This window comes from Lissotriton helveticus, chromosome 7 (genome assembly GCF_964261635.1).
Source record: "Lissotriton helveticus chromosome 7, aLisHel1.1, whole genome shotgun sequence".
Taxonomy (NCBI): Eukaryota; Metazoa; Chordata; class Amphibia; order Caudata; family Salamandridae; genus Lissotriton; species Lissotriton helveticus.
Window position 1 is genome coordinate 1,189,758,512 of NC_136068.1, and position 27,779 is coordinate 1,189,786,290.

The 27,779-nt window shown below is 46.7% G+C and overlaps 1 protein-coding gene across 3 annotated transcripts in view; it reads right to left on the reverse strand.

Annotated features, from left to right (window-relative positions):
• Positions 1–27,779, reverse strand: part of MILR1 (mast cell immunoglobulin like receptor 1) — a 213,733-nt gene that overhangs the window by 19,903 nt on the left and 166,051 nt on the right. For 2 of the 3 annotated variants that reach the window (XM_078654343.1, XM_078654342.1), the window contains exons 8-10: positions 20,354–20,416; positions 10,887–10,949; positions 4,209–4,271 (exon numbers count right to left, since the gene is read on the reverse strand). In XM_078654343.1, the coding sequence (XP_078510469.1) occupies positions 4,209–4,271; positions 10,887–10,949; positions 20,354–20,416 (189 nt within the window). The remainder of the gene's footprint in view (positions 1–4,208; positions 4,272–10,886; positions 10,950–20,353; positions 20,417–27,779) is intronic. The other variant, XM_078654344.1, reaches the window with a different exon arrangement.

A 27,779-nucleotide genomic window follows, 5' to 3' on the forward strand; every position in this document is an offset into this window, starting at 1 on the left:
TTCCTGACCAGTTTATCCATAGAGCTTTACCCTTAGATGGTTGGTGCGGATACCCGCTTGCGAAGTTTGGGCGTTTTGCATTTTGCCTTGTAGTGAACAGATCTATTTGTGGGAACCCTAATTTTTTTAAAGAATTGTACAAGGACCATGAGGTGGAGTTCCCATTCATGGACTTGTTGCTGCATCCAACTTAGAAAGTTCACAGTTTGACTGCTTTTCCCTGGGACATGTTCTGCTAGGAGGTGAATGCTGTCATGTATTGCTAATCTCCCTATTTTCTGCGCTAACTGAGAAAAGTGCGTCCCCCAGTTTTTGTATGTAATACATATTTGTCATATTGTCTGTTTCGAATTAGGACAACTTTGTGTTGTAGGTGAGGTAGGAAGGCCTTCACTGCTAGTTGAACAGCTTGCAGCTCTAGGTGATTGATATGGAGATCTTCGAGTTTGGAATCCCATACCCCCTGAATTGTGAGGTTTTGTAGATGTGCACACCAACCTATTAGGGAAGCATCTGCTGTAAGAATTATTTGTGGAACTGGGTCTTGAAACGCCGCCCCTTTGATAAGTTTTGCAGATTCCTTCATGGAAGAGAGTGATGTGTGCGGCTGTCTACCAACACTAGATTGTGGTGCTGACCCAGTGACTGTATCCATTGATGAGAGAGACATTCTTGGAGAGGTCTCATGTGTATTCTGGCATTTGGAACTATGGAAATACAAGATTCCATCATGCCTAGAAGTCACAGAAATGTTTTGGCTGGGATCTGACTCCCTATTTGAAACTGTTGAATTAATGTTACTAAGCTGTGTATTTTGTCTGCATTTGGGTATATCAATGCTGAAAGTGTGTTGAGCATAGCTCCTAGGTATGACTGTATGGCAGCTAGTTTTAGATGTGACCTCTGTAGGATGATGGTGAACCCTAGTTGATGTAGTAAAGCTAGGGTTTGCTGAATGTTTTGTTTGCAAAGCCTGATGCTGATTGCTTTTATTAGCCAGGCGTCTAAATGTGGAAAGACATGTATGTTTTATCTGCATGGATGTGCTGCCACTACTGCTAGACATACCCTTGGTGCTCTGGTAATCTGGAAGGGAAGAACCTTGAATTGATAATGGTGTCCTTGCAATTGAAATCTGAGATATTTTCTGTGTGCGTAATGAATAGGTATATGAAAGTGGGAGTCCTTTATGTCTAAGGCTGCTATGAAAACTCCTTTCTGTAGCAAAGAAATGATCTCCTGAAGCTTAACCATGTGGAATTGTTCTGTTATGATGTAATAATTTAGTGGTTTGAGATCGAGAATGGGTTGTAGCGACCCAAATGTTTTGGCAGCAAGGAAGTATAGAGAATATACTACTGTTCCCATAAACTGTTTTTGAACTGGTTATATTGCTCCTTTTTGTAGTAGAGCTGTTATTTCTTGTTGTAGGAGATTTTGAAGTTGAACAGACAGTTTGTGTTTGCGAAGTGGGATATTTGGAGGAGTTGTAATGAGCTCCAGAGAGTAACCATGTTGGATAATATCCAACACCCATTGACCTGTTGTGATTGATTTCCAAATAGGGAGAAAGTTTTGAAGACGGCCCGAAAGGTGTTAAGTGGGAAATGGTTAGGAAGTCATTGCATGGTAATGTTGTTTGAGGTACGAGTATTGTTCCCTCAGCCTCTTCCTTTAAAATTGCTTCCTCTGTAGGAAACTCTATAAAATTGTTTTGGAGTGGAGGTTTGACCCTGGTTGTTGTATGCTGACTCAGTGTTGTCTGTAGTAGTAGATCTTGCACCTTGCTTATAATTGGACCTATGAAAAGAACCATGGTATGTGCTTGTTTGTAAAGCCCCCATTGATTTTGCAACCTCCATGTCTTTTTTTCATTTTCGCAAGGGCTGTGTCCACTTGTGGTCCGAAAAGATGTTCCTTATCAAATAGCTTATTGTACCTCAGGCTTAAATCCTGAAACATGGAGCTGTGCATGCCTACGTAAATGGATTCTAGTATTGATACTTCTGGCAGCGGTGTCAGCTGAATCTAATGCACATTTAATGGAATTGTTGGTAATGAGTTTTACATCATTAACAATTGTCTGCCCCTTGTTCCTGTGATCCTCTGTGAGGTGTTGGAGGAGCCCCTCCATTTCATCCCAGTGGGCTCTGTCATATCTAGCTACTGGCGGTTGGCTATGATCCAATGGTCATCTGCTTGTGCAGCGACCCGTTTCCTGGAAGCATCTATTAGATTAGGCTCTTTCTCATGAGGTTGTGCATCTTTTGATGTTTGGGAGTTTGCCCTCTTTCTTGCATTAGAGACTACCAGAGAGTCTGGGGTTAACTGACCTCTAAATACTTAGGATCTGATGGTGCAATGCATGGTGTTATGACTCTATCATTGACAAGGTCTTTAAAAAGTCATCTGTGTGATGTATCATGCCCTTAAGGAGTGGTAGGTATTGTGAGCATTAAAGTTTCAAAGAGAAAATCCTTCCCTCTAGTGTGTCTTATATAAGAGGACCCGATGAGAGGCTGCTACCCTTGATATTGGATCCTGATATGCAGAAGCATTAACAGGTGGTGATGGCTGTGTGGGATAGAGATCAGGGTCTGTCTACCCTTGTGGTTCAACTTCATAGTCATCCCATGCATCTCCAGGGTGTATGTTTTGTGGTATATCCTCACCATCCTCTATTATGGGTGAGTGAGGAGACCTGTCATCTGCCGCAGATAATTGTGGTGAGTGAGGTGGTGGAGTAAAAGGTGGGCGTGGTGTTCTTGGGCTAGGTGAAGTTGGAATAGGGATGTGTAATCGGCTAGTGGCAGCATCCTTCTGCTTTTCTGGAGGAATTTTTTTGAACGTCCAAAGCCTCTTTGAAAGATAACTGTTTCTTAGACTGAGGTTTGCTGGTTGAAGCACTTGTTTCTTAGTTCCACGCTGAATCTGGAGCGTTTTTGCTTCGGGTCGAGCCGTTCTTGCATTAGACCAAGGATCAGCTACTGTGTAGACTTTGGTCTGAAAACAAAACATTTTGGTGGAGGAATCTTTGATTTATTTGGAGCTGTTGTCGAATCCGAAATGGTATATTGTATCCTTAAAGTTTGCACTGAACCCTTTGGACAATATTATGAACATGTATGCATAAGAATGCTATGAAGCACTTGGCAAGAGGCTTGCTAATACCTCACCACAGTAGAAGAAGAATTTTTAAGACTAACTACTAAATCTTTGGTCTGAAAAAGCAGTCACAATTTGCGTACCAGCTTTTTGTTGCAATTACATTATTTTGAAGGCTGACTTATTTATTAATAATTTAGAATGTAAAATAACTATTTGGAGGGAGAAGACTTGTCTAATGAATACTCATTGACAATTTGCAAACTGTGAATCCCTCCAATTGGCTGCACATACTGGGATGGCGGCCTGCAAGAGTCCACCATGCTTGTCTTTGCACTTAAAAACTTCTTTCTTATTTTTTAACCTGCCCAATTACCTTAAAGGAAAGCTTCCAGTTTTGCAAAATTTCAGTGAGAGTCGGTAGTGGTCCACTAGACCACTTCTTACTTCCCCTGAAGCTGCCACCATTTCTCAAAGGGAAAAGCATAGCAAGACCTTCCCATTTGCCACTGAGTTATCACCCCAACTTCTCAGTCTAACTTATCAATAGTTTGTGACCAAACTTCTAGCAGCAAACCATTGATACATGGAGTACCCAATCGGAATTTGGAAGGAACACTTCCAAAATGCAGAGTCAGTACCAATCCAAACCCCTTTTACTATTTAGAATAACTTTTCTAGATCATAAAATGGGTTTAGTGCATACATACTATGTTTTTTTTCTGGTTGCAAACCCTGAATTTTTTTCAGTTGGGGTAGTGTGGCAGAGTATAACATTGTTTGAAGAAATCAAGTATTTGAAAGATGTCATCAAATTCTGGCATTTGACCAATTGATATTTTCATTCTGGCCCCTCTAAGGAGCTGTCCCAGTTTCCTAATAAACTTACTTTACTCTCTGCAGATATGAGTTAGATGATTTCTAGGCGGCACTTTCTACCAAGTTTCATGTGACTCACTTAGTATAAGAAGACTACACACAAACACAGTATGTTGGCTATACATTGCCGTTAAAATGTACGATGCTTTTCCTCCTGGGTGATCTATGCTTGTTCACGAGGTGTAATATGAAATACCGGCAAACAAGTGACAAAAACCACTTACTTTGATTACCGTTCCTTGTTTGGATTTCAGAGTATTCAGTGGCACAGTCATCTCTTCCAGTCACTGATAGGGCCAACAAATGCATAAAGTTCAACGGAGAACACAATTTACATGCAACATAATCTAGCATTTTCGATTGCGGGCATATAACATACATTTTCGACCATAACGACTCATGTAGTTAGGACCATAAGTCACTAGTTGGTGTTTACTATAATAAAATGAGTTTTTATGCACTCGGGAACAGAAAATAAAGTATCTATTTTTACAATTGTTGGGACCAAAAAATGAATGCATAAAACAATACAAAGATTAAAAACATAAGGGCTTTGACAACAACACAATCGAATCATTTAATTAAGAGCTGCTTTAAGATATTTTTAGTAGAAATCGCTCTGGAACCACATATATCTGGGGAATTGTGCCCTCGAGTACCCTTATATGTTATTATCGGACCTTAATGGAGACTATCCGCTAAACTGTAATATGAGGTACCAGTTGTCTGGTAGCAGACAGTACATGATTGCCAACATGGTGTAAAAGTCAGGCTCTTTTGAATTCAGCTGTGGCGGGTAATATTTGATAAATCATGACAATGGAAGACCTCACCGGATATCTGAGTAGTCCATAACTGATGGATGCCATTGAGTTCCTTTCAACTCCCACAATTGCCACCTCTCTAATAGACCACACTCTAGCCTCTGTGTCTGTTTCCCTCTTCCTCCTGCCTGGCTGACTACCCTACCTGTTTCTGTTTACAGTGGTTTCATGTAATGTAATGGAGTTGAAGTAAAATTCGTAAAGCGTTTTCAGTAAGTATTACACAGTGGTCATTAAAAACAGTTTTCACACTATGGGGAGTTAACATCTTACAACTGGGTCACTAAGTCTTCACTTAATTTCTCAATGATCACGCCATTAAATAGTTGGCAGAGTGTCAGACATGATCAATATCAACCTATTATCAATTTGGCGGTGAACACATTGGCTGTCTGTTTCACAAGAAATTTGTGAGTCCTTACAAATGACATCAGCAATCATAGTTTCAAGGTGAGACTTTTTTGCATCCATTTAGATGTTCTAAGCCACATAGGTCTAACCGTGATTAGCTACATCATGTAATGTTGGGAAGTCAATAACCGCTCACTTACACTCTTTCATAGGCTCATTGATGCATTCTCTCCTTCTAGCTTATAGATTTCTTACTACACCACTATTTATTTTTTCTTCTGCCATAAGCATGCTATCTAGGGTATGCACAGTTTCATGCATTGCTAAGGATAAAAGTGTCAATGAGAAATTCAAATACACTCCCATGTAATTTCCATCAGCAGTTGCCCATTTCTTAAATGTACATAACGATGGTTTTGCTTTCTTAAGTTAGGTGGGTGCTCAGTTTATCATGTTTTCTGGTTTGGTATGTAACCTGCAGAGTTGTATATGACACAGTGAAGCTTTTGTGAGTCAGGAATGAAAGGTTGTGTTTTTCAGTGTGCAGCTTGGTTGCCTATATTTCCACAGGCTCTCATGTTGTCATCTTTCGTTCTATTCTCACCACACCTCTGTGAAAATAGATTTCTCAAATCTAAATCTCATCATTGCGCCTCGATTATAATCTCACATGTTCGTTTAGAGTACAATCCTCTTAAAGTATTATTACTTAGGACCAAACTGTTCTGTGTTGTATGCCATTCAGTAGTTTAAACTTTGTTTATGTCCCTTTTTATGGACTGGCTTTACATTACAGCGGTTGCTAGCCACTTATGTGAGAATCACCAGAAGAGGGTGCCCACATGTTGGGAGCCAGGAGTACCTGTTTTTATTGGGCAGAAGTTTGTGTTTCCACAAAATAAGTGCTTGCCCTCCACACAGCTGTGATAATGTTCTTTATTTATCCAACTGCTTGAGCCTGAACTGCCAAGGCACATAGACAGTATAAAGCTATTAAAATTTCAGCGGCCATGCATCCGTATAAGGATCTCTGGCAACTCTCTCAAAAGCGCTTAGAGACCCGTCGGTGAATAGCGCTATATAAACATCAATAACATTAACATCTATTTTCATGATATCTACCTGTGATGCTTCACAGTACCATACAACATTCCTTTAAAACCAGACCTATTGCCATTGTCAATGCTTGTTCTTATTCCTGACTGATATAGACTACTTATATGTTTGTGCCAATTGCGAGGTATGAGAAGGCTAGTCCTCCTGTTCTGCTTCTGCGGATGTGGGGTGTGTGTGTATGCGCAAGAGAGAGGAGGGCAGAACTTAGGTGTCTGGTAGGCTGGTGGAAGTGGAGGTGGGAGTTCAGATATGCTGGTCCAATGTTAGATAGTGCCTTGTATGCATGAGTGAGGGGATGAATTGGCAACATTTTTGTATTGCCAGCTAGTGGAGATCTCTGAGGTGAAGTGTGCTGGGGTGCACTGGGGGATGTCAAGGGCAAGTCTGCCGGTGGTGTACTCGATGGTCTGAAGGCGGTTGAGGAGGTGGTTGGGGATTCTGGCATAGAGTGCGTTGTCGTAGTCAAGTCTGCTCTTGATTAGGGCTTGAGTGACGGTGCGTCTGGTGCTCTTAGGAATCAATCTGAAGATTTTTTAAGGATGCATAGCATGTGGAAACAGGAGGGGCTAACTTCATTCACCTGAGCTGCCATGTTGATTTTGTCACCCAATATGGTTCCCAGGTTGTGGGTGCGGTTGGAGACTGAAAGGTTTGCACCAATCTCTAATGGCCACCAGAAGGAGTTCCATGGTAAACTTTTGTTTTCAAAGATCAGCACTTTTGTCTTGTCCGTGCTGAGTTTTAGGCAGTTGATTTTCAAACATTCCAACAAATGCATCGTGCATTCAGTGAAGTTGAATCTGGTCATGGGGTATTTGTCTGATATGGAGAGGATGAGCTGGGTTTCCTTGTTGTAGGAGATGATTGTGGTACCTTGGGATCTGATGACATCTGTGAGTAGTGTCATGTAAATGTTGAACAGGGGGGGGCTGACGGATGATCCTTGGGGACTCTGCAGATCCGGTCCTTGTGCTCCGATGTGTGGATGAAGAGGTCTGACTCACTGAGTCCATTCGAAGACTGGACCTTGAGTGCCTGTGTCACATAATCTTTTGATGAGGTTGGAGTGTTACACAGTGTTGAATGCTGGCAATAGGTCCAGCAGTATGAGGGCAGCAAATTCTCCTCAGTCTATGAGGGTGTGGATCTCATCTTTGGTGGTGATGAGTACTCTCTCTGTGCTGTGATTGCTGTGGAACCCAGATTGGGAGAAGTCAAGTAGGTTGTGGAGTTACAGTGGTTGGGGAGTTGTCGATTGATAACTTTCTCTATCACTTTTGCTGGATACAGTAGTAGGGAGATGGGTCTTTTTATTGCTGAGGTTGTTGGGGTCAACAGATGGCTTTTTAGGAGGGCAGTGACTGTGGCATGCTTCCACTCATCAGGGAAGGTAGCGGACTCAGTGGAAGAGTTGATGATATGTGTGTGGAACTTGCTGATCACGGGTCCTCCTAGGTTGTGAATTGGGTGTGTGCATATGTCTGTGGGGGTCCAAGAGTGGACGTCTTCATGACTCAGGTGGTGTCTTCCTCTTTGAATGTACTCCAGTTGGTTACGTGTCTTTACAAGTGGTAGTTGTGCAGCTTGCCAATGATGTACTCTGGGTTTGGTTGTTTTTTGAAGTTATTGTAGATGTTCTTGATTTAGTTGTTGAAGTAATTTGAAAGGTCATTGCAGAGTTCCTGGGAGGGGGTGATGGAGTTGACTGATGCATCAGGCGTGGTGAATTCCTTGACAATACCAAATAACTTTTTGCTGCTGGTAGAAAAGTCCTCGATCTTATCCGGAGGGCTCTAATCTTGGTAGTTCGCAGGAGGGAGTGGAAGTGCCTGAGGGCAGCTTTGTAGGTAGATCTGGGGTCAGCGTTGTGATTGGCGATCCACTTCCTTTCGAGCTGTTGCAGAATCCTTTTGAGTCTCTGAGTTCTTCTGTGCACCAAGAGGCCAGGTTGTTGGTTCTTCGATGTTTGTGAGTTTTGATGGTTGACAGAGCATCAGCACGGTTGGAGATCCATTAGTTACATTTAGTGATGTCCTCGGCTACGTTGTTGGTGGTGTCGCATTTGTTTCTTTCAAGTGTGTAGCAACAGTCTGCTTCCATTCTGCTCCAGTTCTGGTTGAATAGGTGGTATTAAAGGGAGCTATAGCTTAAATCCTGGAAATGAAGAAATAGATGATGTAGTGGTCTGGCCGTGTGAGTGGGAGGCAGAACAGAGGCTAATGCGGTTGCCGGAGGTGAAGATCGAGTCTAATGTGTGTATTCTATTGTGGGTAGGCCTCAGACAAGCTGGGAAAGTCCTATGTTGTGTATACTTTCGAGGAGGTTGTGGAGAAGTGGTCGGATGAGTCTTGCAGGTGAAAGTTGAAGAAACAGAGTAGAAGGGAGTTCTTTGAGTTGATGGTGAAAAGGGTGATGAAGTCTGGGGTGATGAAGTCGCGGACCGGGTGGTCTGTAGGTTAGGGGGCCCTTCACGGTGGTGTTGTTGTTAGTTTGCAGGTTGAAGTGTAAGTGTTCCAAGAAAGGGGTGTCTGAGTCAGTGGTGGTTTTGCACATGAGGATGTCTTTGTAAATGATGGCAATGCCTCTGCTGGGTTTCTGGAGGAGGTACTGGCATATGATTTTTGTAACCTGCTAGAATGGCCACAGGGACGTTGGGAGCTGAGCGGAGTTCAACCAGGTTTCCGTTAGGAAGAGGATGTCCTGTGTACTGTTGTTGAGGAGGTGCCAGATTTCGATGCATTTTTCTTTTTTGAGAGCGGGTGTTTTGGAGCATGCATGTGAGGTTGTGCTGAGGGTTGGGTCTGGTGCTCAGTGTGGTTGTGAGCTGCTGACATGGGAGTCTGACTGGGGGTGTGTGGTACCGAGTTGCTGCAGGTGAAGTGCCAGTAGTCCTACTGTGCTGCCTGGTGCAAATGTGCAGCAGCAGGAGGAGGCGTGTCCAAGGTCGAGGGCGTGGAGGGTCGCTACAGAGCAGCAGCAAATGGCGTTCCAACCAGGGGTTGTGGCGCTGAATGAAGTTCATGCGCGAACAGGCACAGACAAGCTTGCCTTTGCTTTTTGTCATACCAAATACACAAGCCCACTAAGCAGTCGTGCACCATGCCTCCTTTAAGTAAGTACTAGGGTGGAGGAGCGCAGAGGGAAGAGGGCAGAGCTAAGGAGAAGACATTGGTGGAAGACGCATAGAGCAGGGAAGAAGATGGAAAAGTGCAGGAGGGGCTTGGTAAGGGGGCTGGAGGATCAAAGAGGCATAACAAAAAGGGGCACAAGAAAAGGGGCAGAATGCAAGAGTGTGAGTGAGGTATAAAGGCACAGTAATGGAAATGAGTGATGGAAAAGAGGCAAAGCAATGGAAACGAACAAGAGTCATACCAATGGGAATGAGTGATGGAAAAGAGGCACAGCAATGGAAACGAACAAGAGTCATACCAATGGGAATGAGTGATGGAAAAGAGGCACAGCAATGGGAAAGAGTGACAAAAAAGAGACAAAGCAATGAGAACAATTGAGAAAAAAGAGGCAGAGCAATGAGAACAAGTGAGAAAAAAGAGGAAAAGCAAATTCAAACGGAACAAAATAGAGAGACAAAGTAGTGTAAACGAGTGAGAGCGATAGAGGCAAGCAGAGTTAGAGTGAGGCAAAGCAAGGGTGAAGAGAAAGAGGAAAGGAGTGAGAGAGAGAAGAGTACACTGAGGCTCGGAGAGCGGAGGCAGCGATGCTGGGTCCTGAAGGGCCTTAAACTGGTCGTAGGACCAGTCCAAGGTAAGTGGGTAGCTGGGGCCTAGGCACCTGAACAATGGGGTCATGCAACAGCCACCATTAAGTATGTCCTTGGAGGTGGTAGGAGCACAGAGGGTGGGGGAGTGCAGTGCGGAGAGGAGGAAAGGCACGGCAGGATGTTGGTAGGGGGAGGGAGCATGGGGAAAACTGGAGGATGCAAGAAAAGAGGCATGGAGAAAATAGGCACAATGAAAAAGGGTACAATGAAAGAGCGTGAGCGAGGAAAAATAGGAAAAGTCATGAAACGACTGATGGAAAAGAGGCAAAGCAATGGGAACAAAAAAGAGGCCAAGCAATCAAAACGAGTGAGGAAAAAAAGAGGCAAAGCAAAGTCAAAAGTGTGTGAGAACGGGGCAAAGTAGTGTAACGCAGTGAGAGAGAGGGGCAAGCAGTCAAACAGTAAGAGAGATACAACAAAAGAGGAGTGTGCAAGAGAGCGAAGAGAAGAGTGCACCGAGGCACCTAGAGCGGTGGCAGAGATGCCGCGTCAGAAAGGGCCTTGGACAGGTCAGAGGACCAGTCCAAGGTACGTGGGGAGCTGGGTCGTAGTACACTCTACAAATCACTGTCTCAGTATACACAGCAATGTCAATAAGTACATTGGTAGAACATGTGGCTAAGTAAATACATAGGTACACATTTTTTGTGATCATCTAATTTACATGTGTTACATTTCATATCAACTCTTTATTTGCAAGCTTTTCTTCCTGTGTGAAAAATGAAATATCTACACTACTACTGCTGCGTAATATATGCTTATCTTCATTATTAATACTGTGCGCCACCTGACACTGCCTTTCTTGTACATTTCAGCATCCCTAAACTACGTACCTTGATTGTTTGTCCTGATTAGAACTTCTGAGTATTGGACCTCGGAGTCATCCTGTTCCATCTCTGAAATGATAAACACATACATGAACCTCAAAAAGAAGTCAGACACGGCATATAAAAACTCCTAGCATTGCTTTGGTGGGTCAACCAATGTGAAAGCAAGGTTATGGCAGAAAGATAGCAGTAGGTATGCTTAGGCGTAACTAGGGGAAGTGTTTGACTATGGATATGTACATTCTAAATTCCTAAGTCATGGCTGTATCAGGGGAATACTACAGACAAAAGATTTTGGGCTCCCACCTCTCTCTTGCCTTTACTTGGCACTCTGCAGCAAATACTATGCTGCAAGTCCACAGAGTTCGTCACCCACTACTGTTTCTCAGGCAGAGGTTCTTACTTGGCCATCTGTAGACATCAAAAGTACCTCCAACAGGGAGGGTGTGGCTTAGCTAGCCAGTATGGCGGACGTGAGCTAAGTGAGCTCCGTCCAGCCCGTTCCATTATCCTTCAGTTATCCTGCACCTCCGGCTGCAACATCCACCTCAGGGCTTCTAATGTGGTGTAGAGCCTTGGTGTCGCTTTTGGTGGCGAATCTGGACTTCCGCTGTATCCTGCGGCGACAGGGTGATGACGATCGCCCCTGAGGCCTTGTGGCAGTGCTGAAGCCGTGGACTCGAGTGTGGCTTTGCCGGTGTCCTGGGGAGGTGAGGAGCCGCGGCATTCAACTTCTCCCGGGGCTTTAGTTTTCCTCTCGGGGCCTGCCCATGGTTGGGTGCTTGTTTCCTCGTTGTGCAGGCCCTCCCCCCTTGACGGTTGATTCGGATCGCAGGGGTTGAGTGGGGGAGAATCGGGGAAGATTGCTGCTGACGCTGCCAGCCGGGCCATGGAAAGCTTGACCCCTGATTTGCCCTTGGCTGTGCGGGCCCTCCCCCTAGCTCGGCGGTCGGATCGGACTGCGGGGGTGAGTGGGCGAGATCCAGTGGCACCTGTTGCAGGCGCCGCTTGGGCTGTGGAGTGCTTGGCCCCCCCAGTGGTACGAGGGACCCATCATTTGTGGCCTGCTGCCCTGCAGTTGGAGGTCCTAGGAGCTGGCGGCGTAGCGGGCATTGGTATCTGCCCTGTGCGGAGCCCTGCGGTAGAGTTTACGTGCTTACTACTGGACCCTACAGGTGACCTGATGATTGCAGCCTGGTGAGGGGTCCCCCTTGGTGGGCTTGGGGCTGTAGCGGTGGATCGGCCCTCTCCTGGGTGCGCTGCGGGCCCTTGCGCAACAGCTGGATTCTATCCTTCGCCCTGGGCCTGTCGTGACACTGGGATTTTCCGCAGGGTGGCCAATCTGCGGCACAGGAGAGGAGCTCTGGCGGCTCGCAGGACATTAGGTGAGTTGCCGCTAGCCATATGATGCCCTGGATTGTGGTGTGAGCAGTGTATCCTGAGCTTGCTGACTTCCCTTGGATTGCCATGGGGGGCCTCTGAATGTGGGTGTGCCAGTGACCGGTGTGGGTTCCACCCTCCCGCCCGGTGTGGGGGTTTGGCAGCATTTTCGGGCCGCGTGGGAGTGTTGATCGAGGATCGCCCCTTGAGGCCGCTTGTTTACCTTCGAGTGGCCCTGTGGTGTGCCTCTTGGGTCCTGGTGATTCGATGGTTGGCTTGAGCCGCAGGGACATCGCCGCTCTTGGATCACCGCGATTGACCTGCTGCTTACGTGTCAGCGGCAAACCACCTGGTGTTGGTGGTATGGGGGACCATGATGAGGGACAAGCCCAGGTTGGCCTGTCCAAACAGAGCACGCTGGATAAATTTGCTGGATCTGGGGCCCCAGCGGCGGCATCAGGTGTGATCCAGGGTGATGTGCTGGGCAATGCCGCCCTCCTGGCGGCTGTTACTCAGTCCAGAGACGCGGTTGATGCCAAGATAGGTGCGGTGGGATCGAACATCATGTTATTGCGTCAGGACCTGCGGAATGCGGTGGCACGCATCACGGAGATTGAGACGAGAATCTTTGGAATGGAAGACGTGATCACCACCTTGCAACAGGAATATCGTCCTTGGAGAGCTCCCAGCGGGGCCTGGCGTCAAGGATGGAGGATGCCGAAGAGAAGGCACGCCTCAACAATCTCCGCTTTGTTGGTTTTCTGGAGGGCTGTGAGTCCGGAGATATGGAGAGGTTCCTTACCCAGTGGCTGGAGAGTTGGCTGCCTCCGGACTCCCATTCCAAGTGCTTTGTGGTCGAGCGTGCCCACAGGGCCCTGATGCAGAAGCCCCCGCCGGGGGCTCGCCCACGGCCAGTGATTGCGAAATTGCTTTATTATCATGACAGAGACGCTATCCTGAATCAGGCCAGGGCCAAAGAACCCTTGCTGTACGACAATGCCAGTATCCTGATATTCCATGACTATACCAAACTGGTCCAACAGCAGCGGCAATCTCTTCTGGTGGCCAAGGCCCGACTACGGGAGCTCAAGCTTACATATGCATTGCTTTATCCGGCCCGGCTGCGGGTTGTATATCGTTCTCGCACTCATTTCTTCGATACCCCGGAGTAGGTGTTCCAGTGGACTGATGAGACTGTGCGGCTGCACCCTCACACGCCGCCTGGGAGAGACTCTGATTCGTCCTCGAGTGGTGCAGCTAGAACTGGGCCTAATGTCAAGGGGAAGGGGTCTCGGCGATCCAGGTCTAGAAGGAGGTTCAAGTCAGGCGATGCCTCAGCACAAAGGGGTTCTGCATTGAGACAGGCGGCACCAGTTGATTGAATTTTGTTTGTGTATACATTTAAAGCCCATAGGTGCTTGGAGCTGGCCGGAGGAGCCCAATGATGGCCTGTAAATCTGTTGGACATTTACAGTTTGGGACAGGGGCCAGATGACGATGGGCTGTGTGTTGGGATCCATTGGCGGGAGAGGGGTGGTACCTCCTGTTGGGGTCAGCCTGCTCTGCCCTCCGCGACAGATACTTCACTGTTATTGAGGTATAGGGTGTGGGTTGGTTGGGTTGTTCAGGGGTGTTGCTGATGTTTTTAATCGCACTGATTACTTGCATGTTGGAGCTCTGCTACGCTACGTATTTCTCTGCACCAGTGTTTTACATATTTCTGAAGTCCTCACATGGCTGCGGTACTGGGTAGACCATTAGATCCTATAGGGTCCCTATGTATTCTGAGTTGGAGGGAGCTTGATAAGATTAAGCATGGAGCAACCCTTAAACAAACAAAGCGCGCTAGGGCTGACGTGTTAATGTTGCAGGAGACGCACCTCGTGGGGACGAAGGCATTGTGCTTCCAACGCTTTGGGTACTTACAACTGTTCCATTCCGGCTTCGTGCGAGGGTCTCAGGGAGTTGCAGTCCTTGTACACTGACGAGTCCCTTACATCCATGCTAAGACGTGGGGTGATACGCAGGGCCCTTACCTCTTCCTCCAAGAAGCGGTGGGTGGTGAGTCCGAGACATTGGGCAGTGTCTATGCTCCACCTCCACTATCTTGGGGGCTGGTGGAGAAACTTGTGACTGTCTGGGCGGATATTCCTGAGGGCCCGGCTGTGGTTGGTGGGGACTGGAATGACGTTGTAGATTCTGTTCTGGATCGGTGGAGGCCCGGCGGGGCCCACGTGGCTCATCATCCTACCAATCTTCATTCCCTGGTAGATTGGGTAGATCCGTGGCGCAGGTTGCATGGTGGAACACAGGGATACACTTATCTCTCAGCGGTATATGACTCCTTTTCCCGCATTGATTACATCTTTGTCTCCCGGGACATTGCCAGCAGGGTGGTGGAGGCGGATATTCTCCCCCGTGGGCTCTCGGATTATTCACCGATAGCCATTACTCTGCGTGCTGGACTGGCGCGTGGGCCCTTCTGGTGGCGCCTCTCCACATGAAATCTTCAGAATGAAGGTTACAGGGAGCAGATGGAGGAAGCCATTGACCAATATCTATCCCGCAATATGGGGTCGGTGTCTGCGGCGGAATCCCTCTGGCAGGCATTGAAGCCCAATCTTCGGGGGGTAGATATCTCCTTCTGTGCTGCAGCCTGTGTCGTCGATTTTTACCATTGGCCGCTGCACCAGGCAAGGGTGCCCACTTACTCTGTATCTGTTCACCATGGCAATGGAGCCCCTGGCGGTTTGGGTGCGCATTGATTTGCAAGTGGCTGGTTTTGAGTGGGCTGACAGGCTGTTGGACCGCATAGCCCTATACACCGATGATGTGCTGTTCTTCCTTACGAATTTAGACAGGACTGGCCCGCGACTGTTGCGCATAATGCAGGTGTTCGGCGAGACCTCTAGTCTTTATATGGATGAGCAGAAGTCTAACCTTTGGGGTTTTGGGCGGAGGGGGTGATCCTGGTGGTTGGGCCTCCGCGGTTAGGGTGGTGCACGGTGGGCTGAAATATCTAGGTGTGTTTCTTTCGGACAAGCTGTCGACAGCTTGGGACAGGAATTTGGTGCCAGTGTGGAACAGGGTGCGGGAAGATATTAAAACTTGGTCTCATATGCCCTTGTCTATATATGGTCGCTCAGCTATTTTTAAGATGGTCTCTCTTCCCCGTCTTTTATATCAGCTACAAAATCATTCATTTTCCATCTCCCCAAGATGGTTTTGTCAGGTTAATGCTGTCTTGGGTTAGTTCTTATGGAGAGGTGGGGTGGCTAGGGTGGCTCTCCGTACCTGCTTTCAGTCCACATATTGTGGCGGGCTTGCGACATCCGACATTCTTTTGTAATATATGGCTTCGCATTTTCTCGTAATTAATGAATGGTGGTATGGGGACAGGTCGGATCCGGCGTATGCAGTGGAGCGGCGGCTCATGGGTGATCACTTGCTACACACTCTTCTATATTCTGCACCCCTGTGGCGCTCCTTGCCGGTCGCGCACAGTTAATTTTTCGGATCTGGAGGCAGGCTTTGTGGAGGGTGGGTTGGTGGAACCACTGGCCCGGGAGACCCCGTTGTGGCAGAATGGACGACTGCCACAGTTGGCTGCCTTGTCTGTATTTTGTGGTTGGGACGAGATTGGAATCTACGTGTTGGGGGATGTCATGTGGGGTCCGTTTTAAAGTCAGTTCAAGACCTGCAGAAAGATTTTCATATGCCGGGTACACAATTTTTTAAATACGTGCAATTTCGACATGCCATTTCCCCTAGCTTGGAGGGCTGGAAGAGTTGGCTGATTTTAGCCCGGTAGAAGCGAAAGTTTTCATGGGTGACTTGAAGGACCATAAGATCTCTAATATTTATCAATCCCTTGTTGCGCATAGCTCCCCAACTCTGCAGCGTCTTCGTGAGGGGTGGGAGGGTGATGTGGGCACACTCGAAGTGGAGGACTGGATGAGGGCCCTTGCCTCCCCTCGGGGGGCAGCCATTGCCATGAGTCTTTAGCTCATCCAGTTTAAGTACCTCCATAGGGTATATTTCACGAGAGTCAGGCCATATAGTACGGGTTTGGTAGTTTCCCTAGTTTGTCTACGTTGTATGCATGAAGAGGGTACTCTGCTACATACTATATGGGACTGTTCCGCGCTGGCGCAGTTCTGGCGGGGAGTGATGGCGTGTTTGTCGAAGGTTTTGGGTTTGGACCTCCCATGTACGCCCAAGCTAGTGCTCCTGCATGTGATGGATGATATTGGGGGCAATATCTATTAACGCCATCTTATGCTCCTGGGCTTTACCGTTGCCAAGCGTGACATTGCTTGAGCCTGGAAGGCGACAGTGGCGCCATTCGTCTTGGTATGGAAGGCGAAACTAGATTTTTGTATGAGTTTGAAGGCTCCTATCTTTATAGCGAAGGAGTTCCCCCGTAAACACTATAAGTTTTGGAAGCGTTGGGTGGACTATCGGGGACTAGAGATGGAGATGGTTCCGGCTCAGGGCCCGGGCCAGTTCTGATCTTCTCCTCCCCCCTTCCTCCTCTCCCTTCTCCTCTTCCCTTGGTGGGGATACTATTTATTTTATTTTCTCTTTGGGTATATGTCTGCTGGTGGGATTGTACCCTTATGTAGGGTATAGTAGTGAGCGTGGGATTGTTGCTATGACTGTATTATTTGATTTTGCTTGGTTAACAGTGCAGTTGGGTGGGGGGTGGGGTTTTTTATTTGCTTCTTATTTCTTTTGTATTATTCAATCTGCAAGTCGCTTCAATATTGTTTTTCATTTGTATATGAGAAAAGTGTTTAAGTCATGATAAATGTATGTTGATGCTACGAAAGCCTCTGAGTTATAGAGCTCCGCTCCATATGTGTTTTGACAAATAAAATATGTTCTAAAAAAAATAAAAAGTACCTCCAACCATTCATCTGCCTACTCCTACCTGGTTTAATTTATTCAGATGAAGATTATAATATCACAGGGGCATCCTATCCCTAAGACAGCAAATTAGTTCTAGTTTTTCTGTTGCACTAGGTGTCAAAGCATGGCCTGGTATTCCAGTCCACAGTCGGAGCGCCATATTTCAAAATGGGGCTGAAAATACGCGCAGATATTTAGAGTAGAAGGACAATTTGGTGCACTGCTATATAGATATAGTGACCTCATTCCAAGTTCATCTAGCTCATTGGGTGGTAATTTTGCCCTGAGGTAAATGTGTTACTGCACCTGCCGTTTTACCCTGGGGCAAAATTATCATCTGAGATTTCAAGGTCGTAACAAGGCGTTACATACAGAACAGGATTTGGCACATCCGATTTCTGCATTTTCCCTTTCCCCTTTTTTTTTTACAAAAAACATCAAAACTCAAATATAAGTGTGTATAAAATTCATAATACTAATTTTTAAAAAATCATTAAAATGCATACATTGCTAGACAACTTTTCATATCAGGGTGATTTATTAGCAAGAAGATAAATAGGTAACATACCTGAAAGGGGGGATTCCGAATAGCCCTAAACGTAGGACACCATTATAGAACATGGGCAACATATTCCTTCTCGCTGCACATAGTCACAGCGGGGGCTGTACTGCATAGGTCCTGGGCTTGGAGGCCAGGTCCATTCCAGATTTTCTTGGAATTCACATAAAATACATTTGCACACAAGTAATCTGAACTGACCTACTTTACATTTTTGGTGGTTAAGCTGAAAATCTGGCAATGATCAAACCCTCCCAAATCTATGATAAAGATCCCTGGTTTACACTGTTGCTTATCTCTCTGAAAAGCCCATGTTTGAGCCAGGAACAAACAATCCATGGATCTGACTTGCACTAAATATATGGAACACGGGTGACTCGCCAAAGCCAGGCAATTTGTAGGCGTGTCTAAAATTTGCCAAAGTTCATTAACTTCAAACATTCATGCAATTATCTTCTCCTTTAGGAACAGAAAATCTACATAACAACATACTCTTTCACCTATTCGCAACTAACCACGTGCTGCCTGCTCAACACACCCTTGCATAGCAGTTCTACAATTTGAAGTTTACTAGCCTATTCTTACTCGGAAACAGCAGTCAATCCCATACGTGCGCGCAATGCCCATAGAGCTCAAAGAGCTTCAAGCCCCCCTGTCGTGTGTGTCAGCCCGGGCTGAGACAGCTTCCAAGACACACACACAGACAGTTCTTGAGCTGCTGTGGGCTGGCTGGTCTGGTGTCTTATCGCAGCCGCACCCGAGTATTTCACAGGTCTTTAACATACCATTTACATGATTACGAGGCTCTGTTGTTTTTTTCACCCGTTCCTAGAGCCCCTGCATCTCCACTCCGCCTATTCCTTAAAGCTGCAAATTACTTTTGCTGCCACAGTGTGAGAATGCATTTCCTGAAATGTTACCTTAGGCTTTGTTTTTTTGCAGTTTTATACAGCTCAAACTCCACCCGAAGGCGTTGAGGCACTTTTGCACGAGCACCAGTTGCCTTATACATGGACACATTGCTGAAAGTATTCGCACCCCCCCCAAATTTGGCTCTTGTTGCACCCTTTATCCCCATACATGGATCCCAATTTCTTTAAACTAACTGTGTGGCTCTCATTAAGAGTAGCCCGATAATCCCAAAGGGGCTGCTAACAGGAGTTACTGGCCCCATCGGGATTACAAGTCCTGAATGAACATTTCTGCTGCTGTCCCAGGATGAAATGTGAGAAGCAAGCACTACTGAAGAAGATTTTTCGGATGAATAACATTAGACAATGCAGGGAAGCCTTACAACATTGTCTTAACTCACAGATTACCTCAGAACTCTCCTGAGCCACCAAATTGTACAGGGATGTTTCTAGGAAACTCACCTCATCCCAATAAGGAGGGAGAGGTGTGGCGCAGCAGCCACGGTGGCTGACTCCGCATTCTTAAAGAAACTCTGTCTGACCAAATAACGTGTGATTACAAACTGCAGACATCTCTTCTATGCCTTTTTTTAAAGCTCAATCCCCTTTCCCCTTTTTTTTGCTGTGAGCACTGAGTGCAATATTAGATGTTTTCAGGGCTGTCGATGGGGAAGGAGGCTGGTGGGTTCCATGTCATTCCAGCAGCAACATTCGGATTTATAGGCTATTGATGGCTTGAGTCTGACAACAGCCATGCCATGAAAGTTGTTGAGGGTTCAAATTCAGTTGCCACAAAGCTATACAATGGCCTTCTCACGAGTGGAATGAAATCACAAGGGTATGAAAGTTTTGTTCCCTTAGACAAGCCATTTTGCTGAAACATTCAGGCGTTCCTACTACATTCATTACATGAGCATCCCCAAATATACCCTCTGAGTAGCAGGATGTCTGTAGATTAAAGCCTTGTGATTCATTATATGGTGTGCCAGATACCCGATGAAAGATAAGCAGAACTCATAGTGCCCCAGCCGATCTGATCACTCATAAAAACAAAGATGTGGCAAACCCATGCAGACTACATTGAAGAGGCATCACTTGTCACCCCCTTGGATTTACATCTCTTAGGGTCCTCTCTTCACTGGGGGCCTTTGAGGTACCAGAGGACCTCACCAAAGATTAGTCAGGGAACACACATTCAACCTCGTTTGTGAAATCATGCAATTAATGTGTGGAGACATTTTTCATTCAGATCACTGGGTTCCGCTGTACCAGATCCCACTCGAGATTCATAATTCCCTCAACGGCACTCCCTGTTAGGAATCTTTTATAAGGCAGGAACAATCATAAGACGGATCTCTACTCACTCTTGGTAATTTTACATGCAGGTTCCAAAGTTCGAAAGAGTTTCAGGGTATGGTAAAGTCAGGTTATCCCCCATGTGGAGCAGCAGTTTGCTGCTCCAGCTTCGGGTGGCACGAGGAAAGCGCTGGATTGCAGCAGCCTCTGACATGACCCGTTCTCATGTAGGAAACACAGAACCGTTGACTGTACAGGGGCACTAAAAATGTTTGCACATTTACGGCTCTTGTGGAGAAACGAACATATTTTAGATATGTGCTGTGTTGACCTTGGCTCCCCCCTCATTACACATGCTCACATCTACGCTCATCCACTCATTTGTAAGGAGACTTTTCTTGTCATCATTAACTTACCTTTTTTTCCATGTGTTATGAAAATAGTGGTGTACTCGACTTCCCCCTGCTGTGCGTTGCCTTCTATATAAAATGAAAACACAAATTACCGAGTGACTCGTTGTGAAACGGATACATCAAGGCAAGAACAGTGGTGATGATTTAATTAATCTGTTGCCACTAGATCTTACATTGTTTCCTAAAAGGCTGTCCTAGTTTCGGCTTCTGATAAGCCCAGAAAAGTTATGCCAACCAAAGAAATTGAGACATATGTGTATGTTGACCATCCTGCCTCTAGTTGGGTCGTAGTCTAGGATTCGGGTTCACACAGCATTATAACGTATTTACAGATACAGATCTTTCCAAATTAATCCTAATTACAAATCCTCCTATCTGACTTCTGGTTCCTTTTAACACAATCAGAATGTTTGCTCCTGTATTTGTTTTAGTCAGTCTCGTGAGCCTTCTTTGTACTGTGCTGACTGTACAATACCATACCTAGAGAGTTGAGATTATATTATCCACCGCAGTAGGCCCGAGATATGTTGTAATAGATACACTATCAGAAACTTCTTTACAAATAATTAAATTGCCAATGGTGTACCATTAGTCAAAATAAGTTAATTTCTAATCTTGATTCACAAAATCAGGCCAGACAGAATGTTAGACCTGTACCGTGCATTTGTCAATGTGGAAATTCAGCCTCATCCCATATTTAATGGGACTATATGAGAACGGGTTTCTCCACCGGTATAAGTATTTTCTGTGCAGAAATAAGTAAAAACGTAAATGTTCAAATGCATGCTTGCCATGAAGTTATGAATTTAGAATTTTCCACTTTGTGCAAATTATCATGTCTAAGGTTTACGAATCCTGAAATTCTACGACTGGCATAGAGTCGCGCAAGTACCCCTGAGAGCCTTCCAGTGGAAGCCGTAAATGTGCTCCAGACATAGCAGTAGCCCCACAGGAGGAAATGACAACGTTCACATCTAAGTCCGTGTGAATTGGATAACACCACCACACAAATAGCATACATTCTGTACCCATCGAAGTAGACAGAGTCAGAACAATGAAGTTCTGTTTCTATTTACTTCCTTTTTTCAGAGGATTTTAATGTGATTTCGCAATAGTTAATATAAACAAACACTCGGCATTGTGAAAAATACCAACATTTTAAGGGTTACTTACACAAATGAAGTACAACATTATGTATTAACAACTTGCAATTCTCTTTTATGACTTCCTCAGAACAATGTGTTGCAATTGTATCATTAACAGAATTATCACATTACCATCCGCCCTTCCTGAAGCGTCCTATGTCAGGGTGCCTTACATTTCCCTGAATATACCTTTATCTTGTAAGTATTGCTGTACTTAGGGCAAAGTATCTAAGAGGGACGCTATTGCACCCACGAAAAGGTAAGACGAAAACACACTAGCATCTGATGAATGGCACTGTAGAGGGGGAGCAGCCATTCGTAGTAATTTGGGGTGTGGAAGTGCCGGGATAGCGACAAGGTTGGCTGAGCTTTCACAAGAGTTTAGCCGGGAATTAATCTCCTTCCTAGCTACTGGGTTCGAGGAGGCTTAAAGCAGGAGTGTCATCCGTGGACCCATGATGTTTTATTTCTAGTACTAAATCAGCCCACAGCAATGCATTTGGTCTTCTCTGGAGGCCTGGCCTCTCTTCTCTACCTAGTGCCCCACTCTCCATCCCCAACCAGTGGAGAACCTCTTTACTCCAGTATTGGAACTTTCATAAATTCACATGCTTGGATTATTTTCCGTCGTCATGATGGGATTCCCCAGTTCTTTAAAATAGTAGTAGTAATAGTACACTGATAGGTATAGATTAGAAAAGGCCAGGGCATGTCAGTTTATTAACCTATCATAGTCATTATTATAAAAGGAACTAAAGTTTTGCCTTAACCAATCAGCATGAATCACTTTCTAGAAAACTCCGGAGAGAAGCTCAGTACCTCAGATTTTCCACCACTCGTTGTGCTAGGGAGTCTCTTCTGAGCTCTGCCCAGCTTTCTCATCTGAAGAACGTTTCTGGACTTCTTTCCTCAGGAAAGTACTTTCATTTGATTATATATTCATAGACATATATTTATCCATCCAAATCTGACTGGATTATGGCTGAGAAGGCTAAGAAAGCTCTCTTCAGAGAGTGTGCCACTTGTTTGAAGAAGAGATTGTATATAGGAACCATGGTAAAGACTGGATTTATTGTCTGTATCCATCTCATAAGGCCTCAGTCTGCAAGATATGTCATACTTTTTCTAACAAAACCCTTAGAAGACCAGGAAGGACGTCTTCTTATCTGGCTCCAGAAATTGAAAACCAGGTCTGACCCTGTATCAGACTCCGAGAGTGAGCAGTCTACTTCTTCAAAAATGTCTAAAATTCCTTAAAAGAGGGTAAGCGAGTCTTCACAAACGGATAAAGAGCCTGTCAGAAAATGTGCAAGAAGTCCTCTCATGAATCTTCCTCTGAACGCAAAAAAGGTTCTCGCACGTTAGAACAGCTCTCCAAGACTGTTTGAGCCGAAAACACCACCTACAGAGCTCAAATTAACATTCAAAAAGCCTGCTTCAGATAAGCCATCGGCGAGCTCTCTGTCAGTGAAGAGAAGTGTTTCAGCACTGTCGACGACCAGAGGCTGCACTTAGGCACGTCGACAACTTACCATATGGCCATCTCTTCATCGACAACGTCCAGTTTCCTCGACCATTCCTCTCACATCGTCATCCAACGAGACGGAGGTCTCCTCGATGAATCACTTGTCACTGCCTTTGAAATCGAAATTGATGACGGCATCATCGTCGTCGGGAAAAGTGTTGTCGGCGAAGTTGTCATCGTCGTCGACGAAGAAGTTGACGAGCTTACAGCAGTCGGCGAGGTCGTCGCCGTCGTCGAGCATGCCACCATCAATGAAGGCGCCACCGTCGATAACGGCGCAGTCACTGGCTTCAACGAAGTCCTTGTCATTGACGAAGCCACAGCCAACGATGAAGTCATTGTCGTCAACGGAAGTTGAAGGTAGCGGAAGAGAAGACATCGTTATGGACCCAATCATCGACTAAAATTGTGTCATTGAAGGCCCTTTCACCGACAAAGTTTGAGTTTGAGTTTTAAATTATTTTTAAATCGCGCGTACACCTGAGCGGTTCCATGGCGCTACAGTATGCCAAGTCCTTAGGAAGCAAGAATAACAGGGGGGGGACTTATGAGAGATTATTGGGGGAAGGCTTTAGAGAATAGGAAGGTTTTTAAAGCCTTTCTGAAGAGCCAGAGCTGGGTGGACTGGGAGGGAGTTCCAAAAAATGGGGGCAAGGGTGGAGAATTTAGAGCCTCCCCATTTTTTCCGACGAAAGCGGGGGACAATCAGCAGATGTTGAGAGGAGGAGCGAAGTTCCCTGGAGGGGGCATAGGGTTTGATCTCTGACGAGATAAAAGCAGGAGCAGAGCCTAGCTGGGCCTGAAAGGCGAGGCAGCCCACCTTAAATTGGGAGCGTTCGCAAATGGGGAGCCAGTGCAAGGATTTTAGGAGGGGAGTGACGTGGTGGAATTTAGTGAGGTTGTGAACCAGGCGGGCAGCTTGGTTCTGAACCAGCTGTAGTCGTCGTACATTGTAGGCAGGCATGCCGTGGTAAAGGGCGTTGGCATAATCTAAGCGAGAGACGACCATGGCCAGTACGATAAGTTTTAGGGCCGTGAAGGAGAAGAAGCGAGAGACCTTGCGAATAGTGCGGAGAGATAGAAAAGAAGAGGAAACCACCGAACTCACCTGGGAGTGCAAGGTGAGTTGGTCATTGAGTTTGATGCCGAGGGTTTTGACAGAGGGGGAAGGGGAAGGAGGGGGCCCAAGGGAAGGGGGCCAAAAGAGGGGGGGCCAGGGACTGGAGCAACCACCTGTCAAAAACAGCTCAGTTTTATCTGGGTTTAGTTTCAGGTGGTTGTGATTCATCCAGTCCCGGATGAAGAGCATAGTGGATTGGAAATTAGATTTAGAGTCAGGGGAGTGAGAGAGAGAAAAAATAAGCTGGAGGTCATCCGCATAGTTATATACGGAGACCTCCATTTGCTGAAGAGCAAAGATGAGGGGAGCTATATATAGGTTGAATAGTAAAGGGGAGAGAGAGGAACCTTGAGGGACCCCACATGCCACCTTCCGAGGTTCAGCCGAGAACTCTCCCAGGCGGACCGCTTGGGTGCGATCACTGAGGAAGGAGGACAACCAGACCAGGGCCGAGCCCCCGATCCCCGCCGCCGCGACACGGGAAAGTAAGATAGAATGGTCCACCGTGTCAAAGGCGGCGGAGAGGTCGAGTAGCACCAAGGCCTGGGGAATGTTAGTGTCCAGACCCTCCCGGAGGTTGTCAAGTACTGAGAGTACGACTGCCTCGGTGGAATGAGCAGGGTGAAAACCGGCCTGGCGGGGAGCCAGGACTCGGTTTTCTTCCACGTGGGTGGTGAGTGCTCTGGTGATGTGTCGCTCCAGAACTTTCCCTAAGAAGGGGAGCAGGGAGATAGGGCGGTAGTTGGCGGGGACAGAGAGGTCCGCGCCAGGTTTTCTTAAGGATGGGGAGGATTATAGCGGTTTTAAGGGCAGGGGTAACCACGCCCTGTGACAGGGAGCAATTGAGAAAAGTGAGCGGAGGTAGAGGGCAGTTCGTGAAAATGTGGCCGAGAATATGGGCAGGGCATGGGTCAAGTGGGGAACCGGATTTAACCAGAGGCAGGAGGGAGAGAAAGGATTCCTCTGTTAGGAGTTGGAAGGAGTCGAGGTGAGCCTTAACAGAGGGGGGGGGGGGCGGGTTGTGGAAAGAGGGGGAGGGAGGGGGGATATTGGCTCTAATTGTTTCAATTTTGTCCAGAAAGTAAGAATTCAAGGAGTTTCATAGAGATTGTGAGGGCGAAGGCTTGAGAGTGGTTCTGTCGGAGTAAGCAAGTTTATTAATAATAGAGAAAATTTCTCTGGGTTTGTTCTCCGCGACTAGAATTTTTTAGGAGAAATAGTCCTTTTTGGTGGATAGAATGGTTTTTTTGTATTGCAACAAGAGAGAGGTGTATTGAGCTTTGAGAATGGGGCAGTAGTGTCGTCTCCAGGCACGTTCAGCGTGACGGACTGAAAGTTTAAGCGCCTTCAGTTCTTCATTAAACCAATGGTTGGAGTCGTTCGTCCGTCTAGAGGAGACCCACCTGAGTGGGGCGATAGAGTCACAGACCGAAAGTAGCCAAGAATTGATGGAGTTGGCTTGTTCAAAGGAGGACAGACCCGATAAGTCTGGACTGGAAGAAGAAAGAGAAGAGGCTAGAGAGGCCCTATCTATCGGACCCCAAGATCGCACCCAGATGTTTTTAGGGTGCGAGGGCTTGGCGGGTGGGCCAAGTTGAGAGGAAAAGGAAATCAGTGAGTGATCCGACCAAGGACAGGGGGAGATAGAAAGAGACGCGATAGGGCAGTTCAGGGACCAGATCTGGTCAAGAATATGGCCTTGAGTGTGCGTGGGGGAGTGAACATGCGAGATGAAATTAAGGGAGCGTAAGGTTTCGGAGAAATCTTTGGAGGTGGAGCATTCCGCTGGGTCGGAAGGCCAAAAATTGAAGTCACCTAGCAGCAGGACGGAAGAGTTGTTAACTGCTAAGGTGGCTACCAGTTCTTGAAACCCGTCAAGAAAGGTTTGAGAAGGTTGGGGGGGACAGTACATAAGTAAACATGTGATAGGTATATTAGAGAAGAGGGAACGAACAACTAAGAAATCAGATGTACCGATCGGGGAAAAGCTGAGAGGTTGAAATGGAAGATCCTTCCGGGCAATCAGGGCGACACCCCCGCCTGATTTGCCGGATGGCCGGTCAGCTCGGAGAACGTAGTATGTAGCGGGAAGAGAAGCTAATAGGATGGGGAGGGAGCTATCACGGAACCAAGTCTCCGTAAGAAATAAGAGGTCCGGTTTGTGGAGATCGAGTAAGACAGAGAGTTCGTGACAGTGCTTGACCGCAGAGCGTGTATTAATATAGTAAATGGAGAGAGGAGTATGTCTAGGACCGGCCGGAGAATTGGGACAAGGGAGGGGGGAAGGAGGAAGCGGGTGACTCGGGGCATGAAGAACGGGGGAGCGGCTGAGGCTGTTAGTCCCAGGTTCTTAATGTGGGTGGTCAGGGAGGCTTCAATAGGCCAAGGGCCTTGGAGACCGATGAGTTGTGCCGGTGGATATTGTTGCAGTCCAGGATGGCGGGGTGGCCTGGGTCCTGGGCACGTTCGGTCGCGGACGGGCGCAGATGGGCTTGCCTTAGGCGCGCCTTCGGCGCGCAATCGTCGCGCCCGCTGTGCGACCAGTAAAGGCACATGACTTGTAGGGGGCGAGAGAGAGGAATGGGGCGTGGCCTCGGTGAGGGGGCGTGGCCTCGGCGCTCGCCAGAGTGGCGTGGGGGGGCGAAGATGATCGGTTACCTCCTGCTGCAGCGATTAGGTCGGCTGCGCAGGGGACCGAAGACAGCTGGTAGGTGAGTATATTAAAAAACACAGAACACAGATTCAAGAAAACAAAATGACTAGCAGTTTTAAAAAGCAATATGTCCGCTCCCGGCTTCCGCCTCAGGAGGACTCAGTAGATCTGGGCAGACGCTTGTAGTCAGCACCTATATGAGCGCGCTGGAAGGGGGCATGGCCTCGGTGAGGGGGCGTGGCCTCGGCGCTCGCCAGAGTGGTGTGGGGGGGCGAAGATACATGGCAACAGAGATTAGCCCAGAACATACCTCACCCAGTAAAATTACACCACTTTTGCCCACTCATCTTCTGGAGGAGAGAGACCGTATAGTCCGTCCGAATTGCACGTTAAGTGTTAGCCAGATGACGAGGATGATGATAAACAGTACTACGGTCAGGCATATTTTGCTCAACCTGAACAACTACACCAGCAGTACCAGGAAGATATGGTCATGATGCCCTCTGTATTACTATCGGATCTGCAGTTCATGTTACAAGATTACCGGCAGCGCTTCCCGCCTTCAGAGCCGGCTGGCTACTAGACGTCCACCTCCTCAGGTGACATCACCAGTAAGAGTGAATATTCCTATAGTACTTTTTGTACCAAGTACTCCGCAATCTGTTCCTCTCCAGGAACCGTTCTCTTCAGGTGAAGAGGGAGAACTTCACGAAACGACCTCAGAACCACCTACACCTCCTCTGGTAGATTCCCCACCAGAGGCCATTGGGGGATTTCACAATTTATTGGAGCGTGCAGCGAAAAGATTTGCTCTGCCATTGCTTTTCAAGCAAGCTGACTGTTTCTTATATGATTTTAAAGAGCCATTTCGTAAGTCTGTCAGCGATATTCCCATAATTGATTATATCTGGGATTGAAGGTATTGGGATCATGAAAAACCCAGCATTGCTGCCAGCGGTGCTTCCACGTCTTGATAAAAAATATAA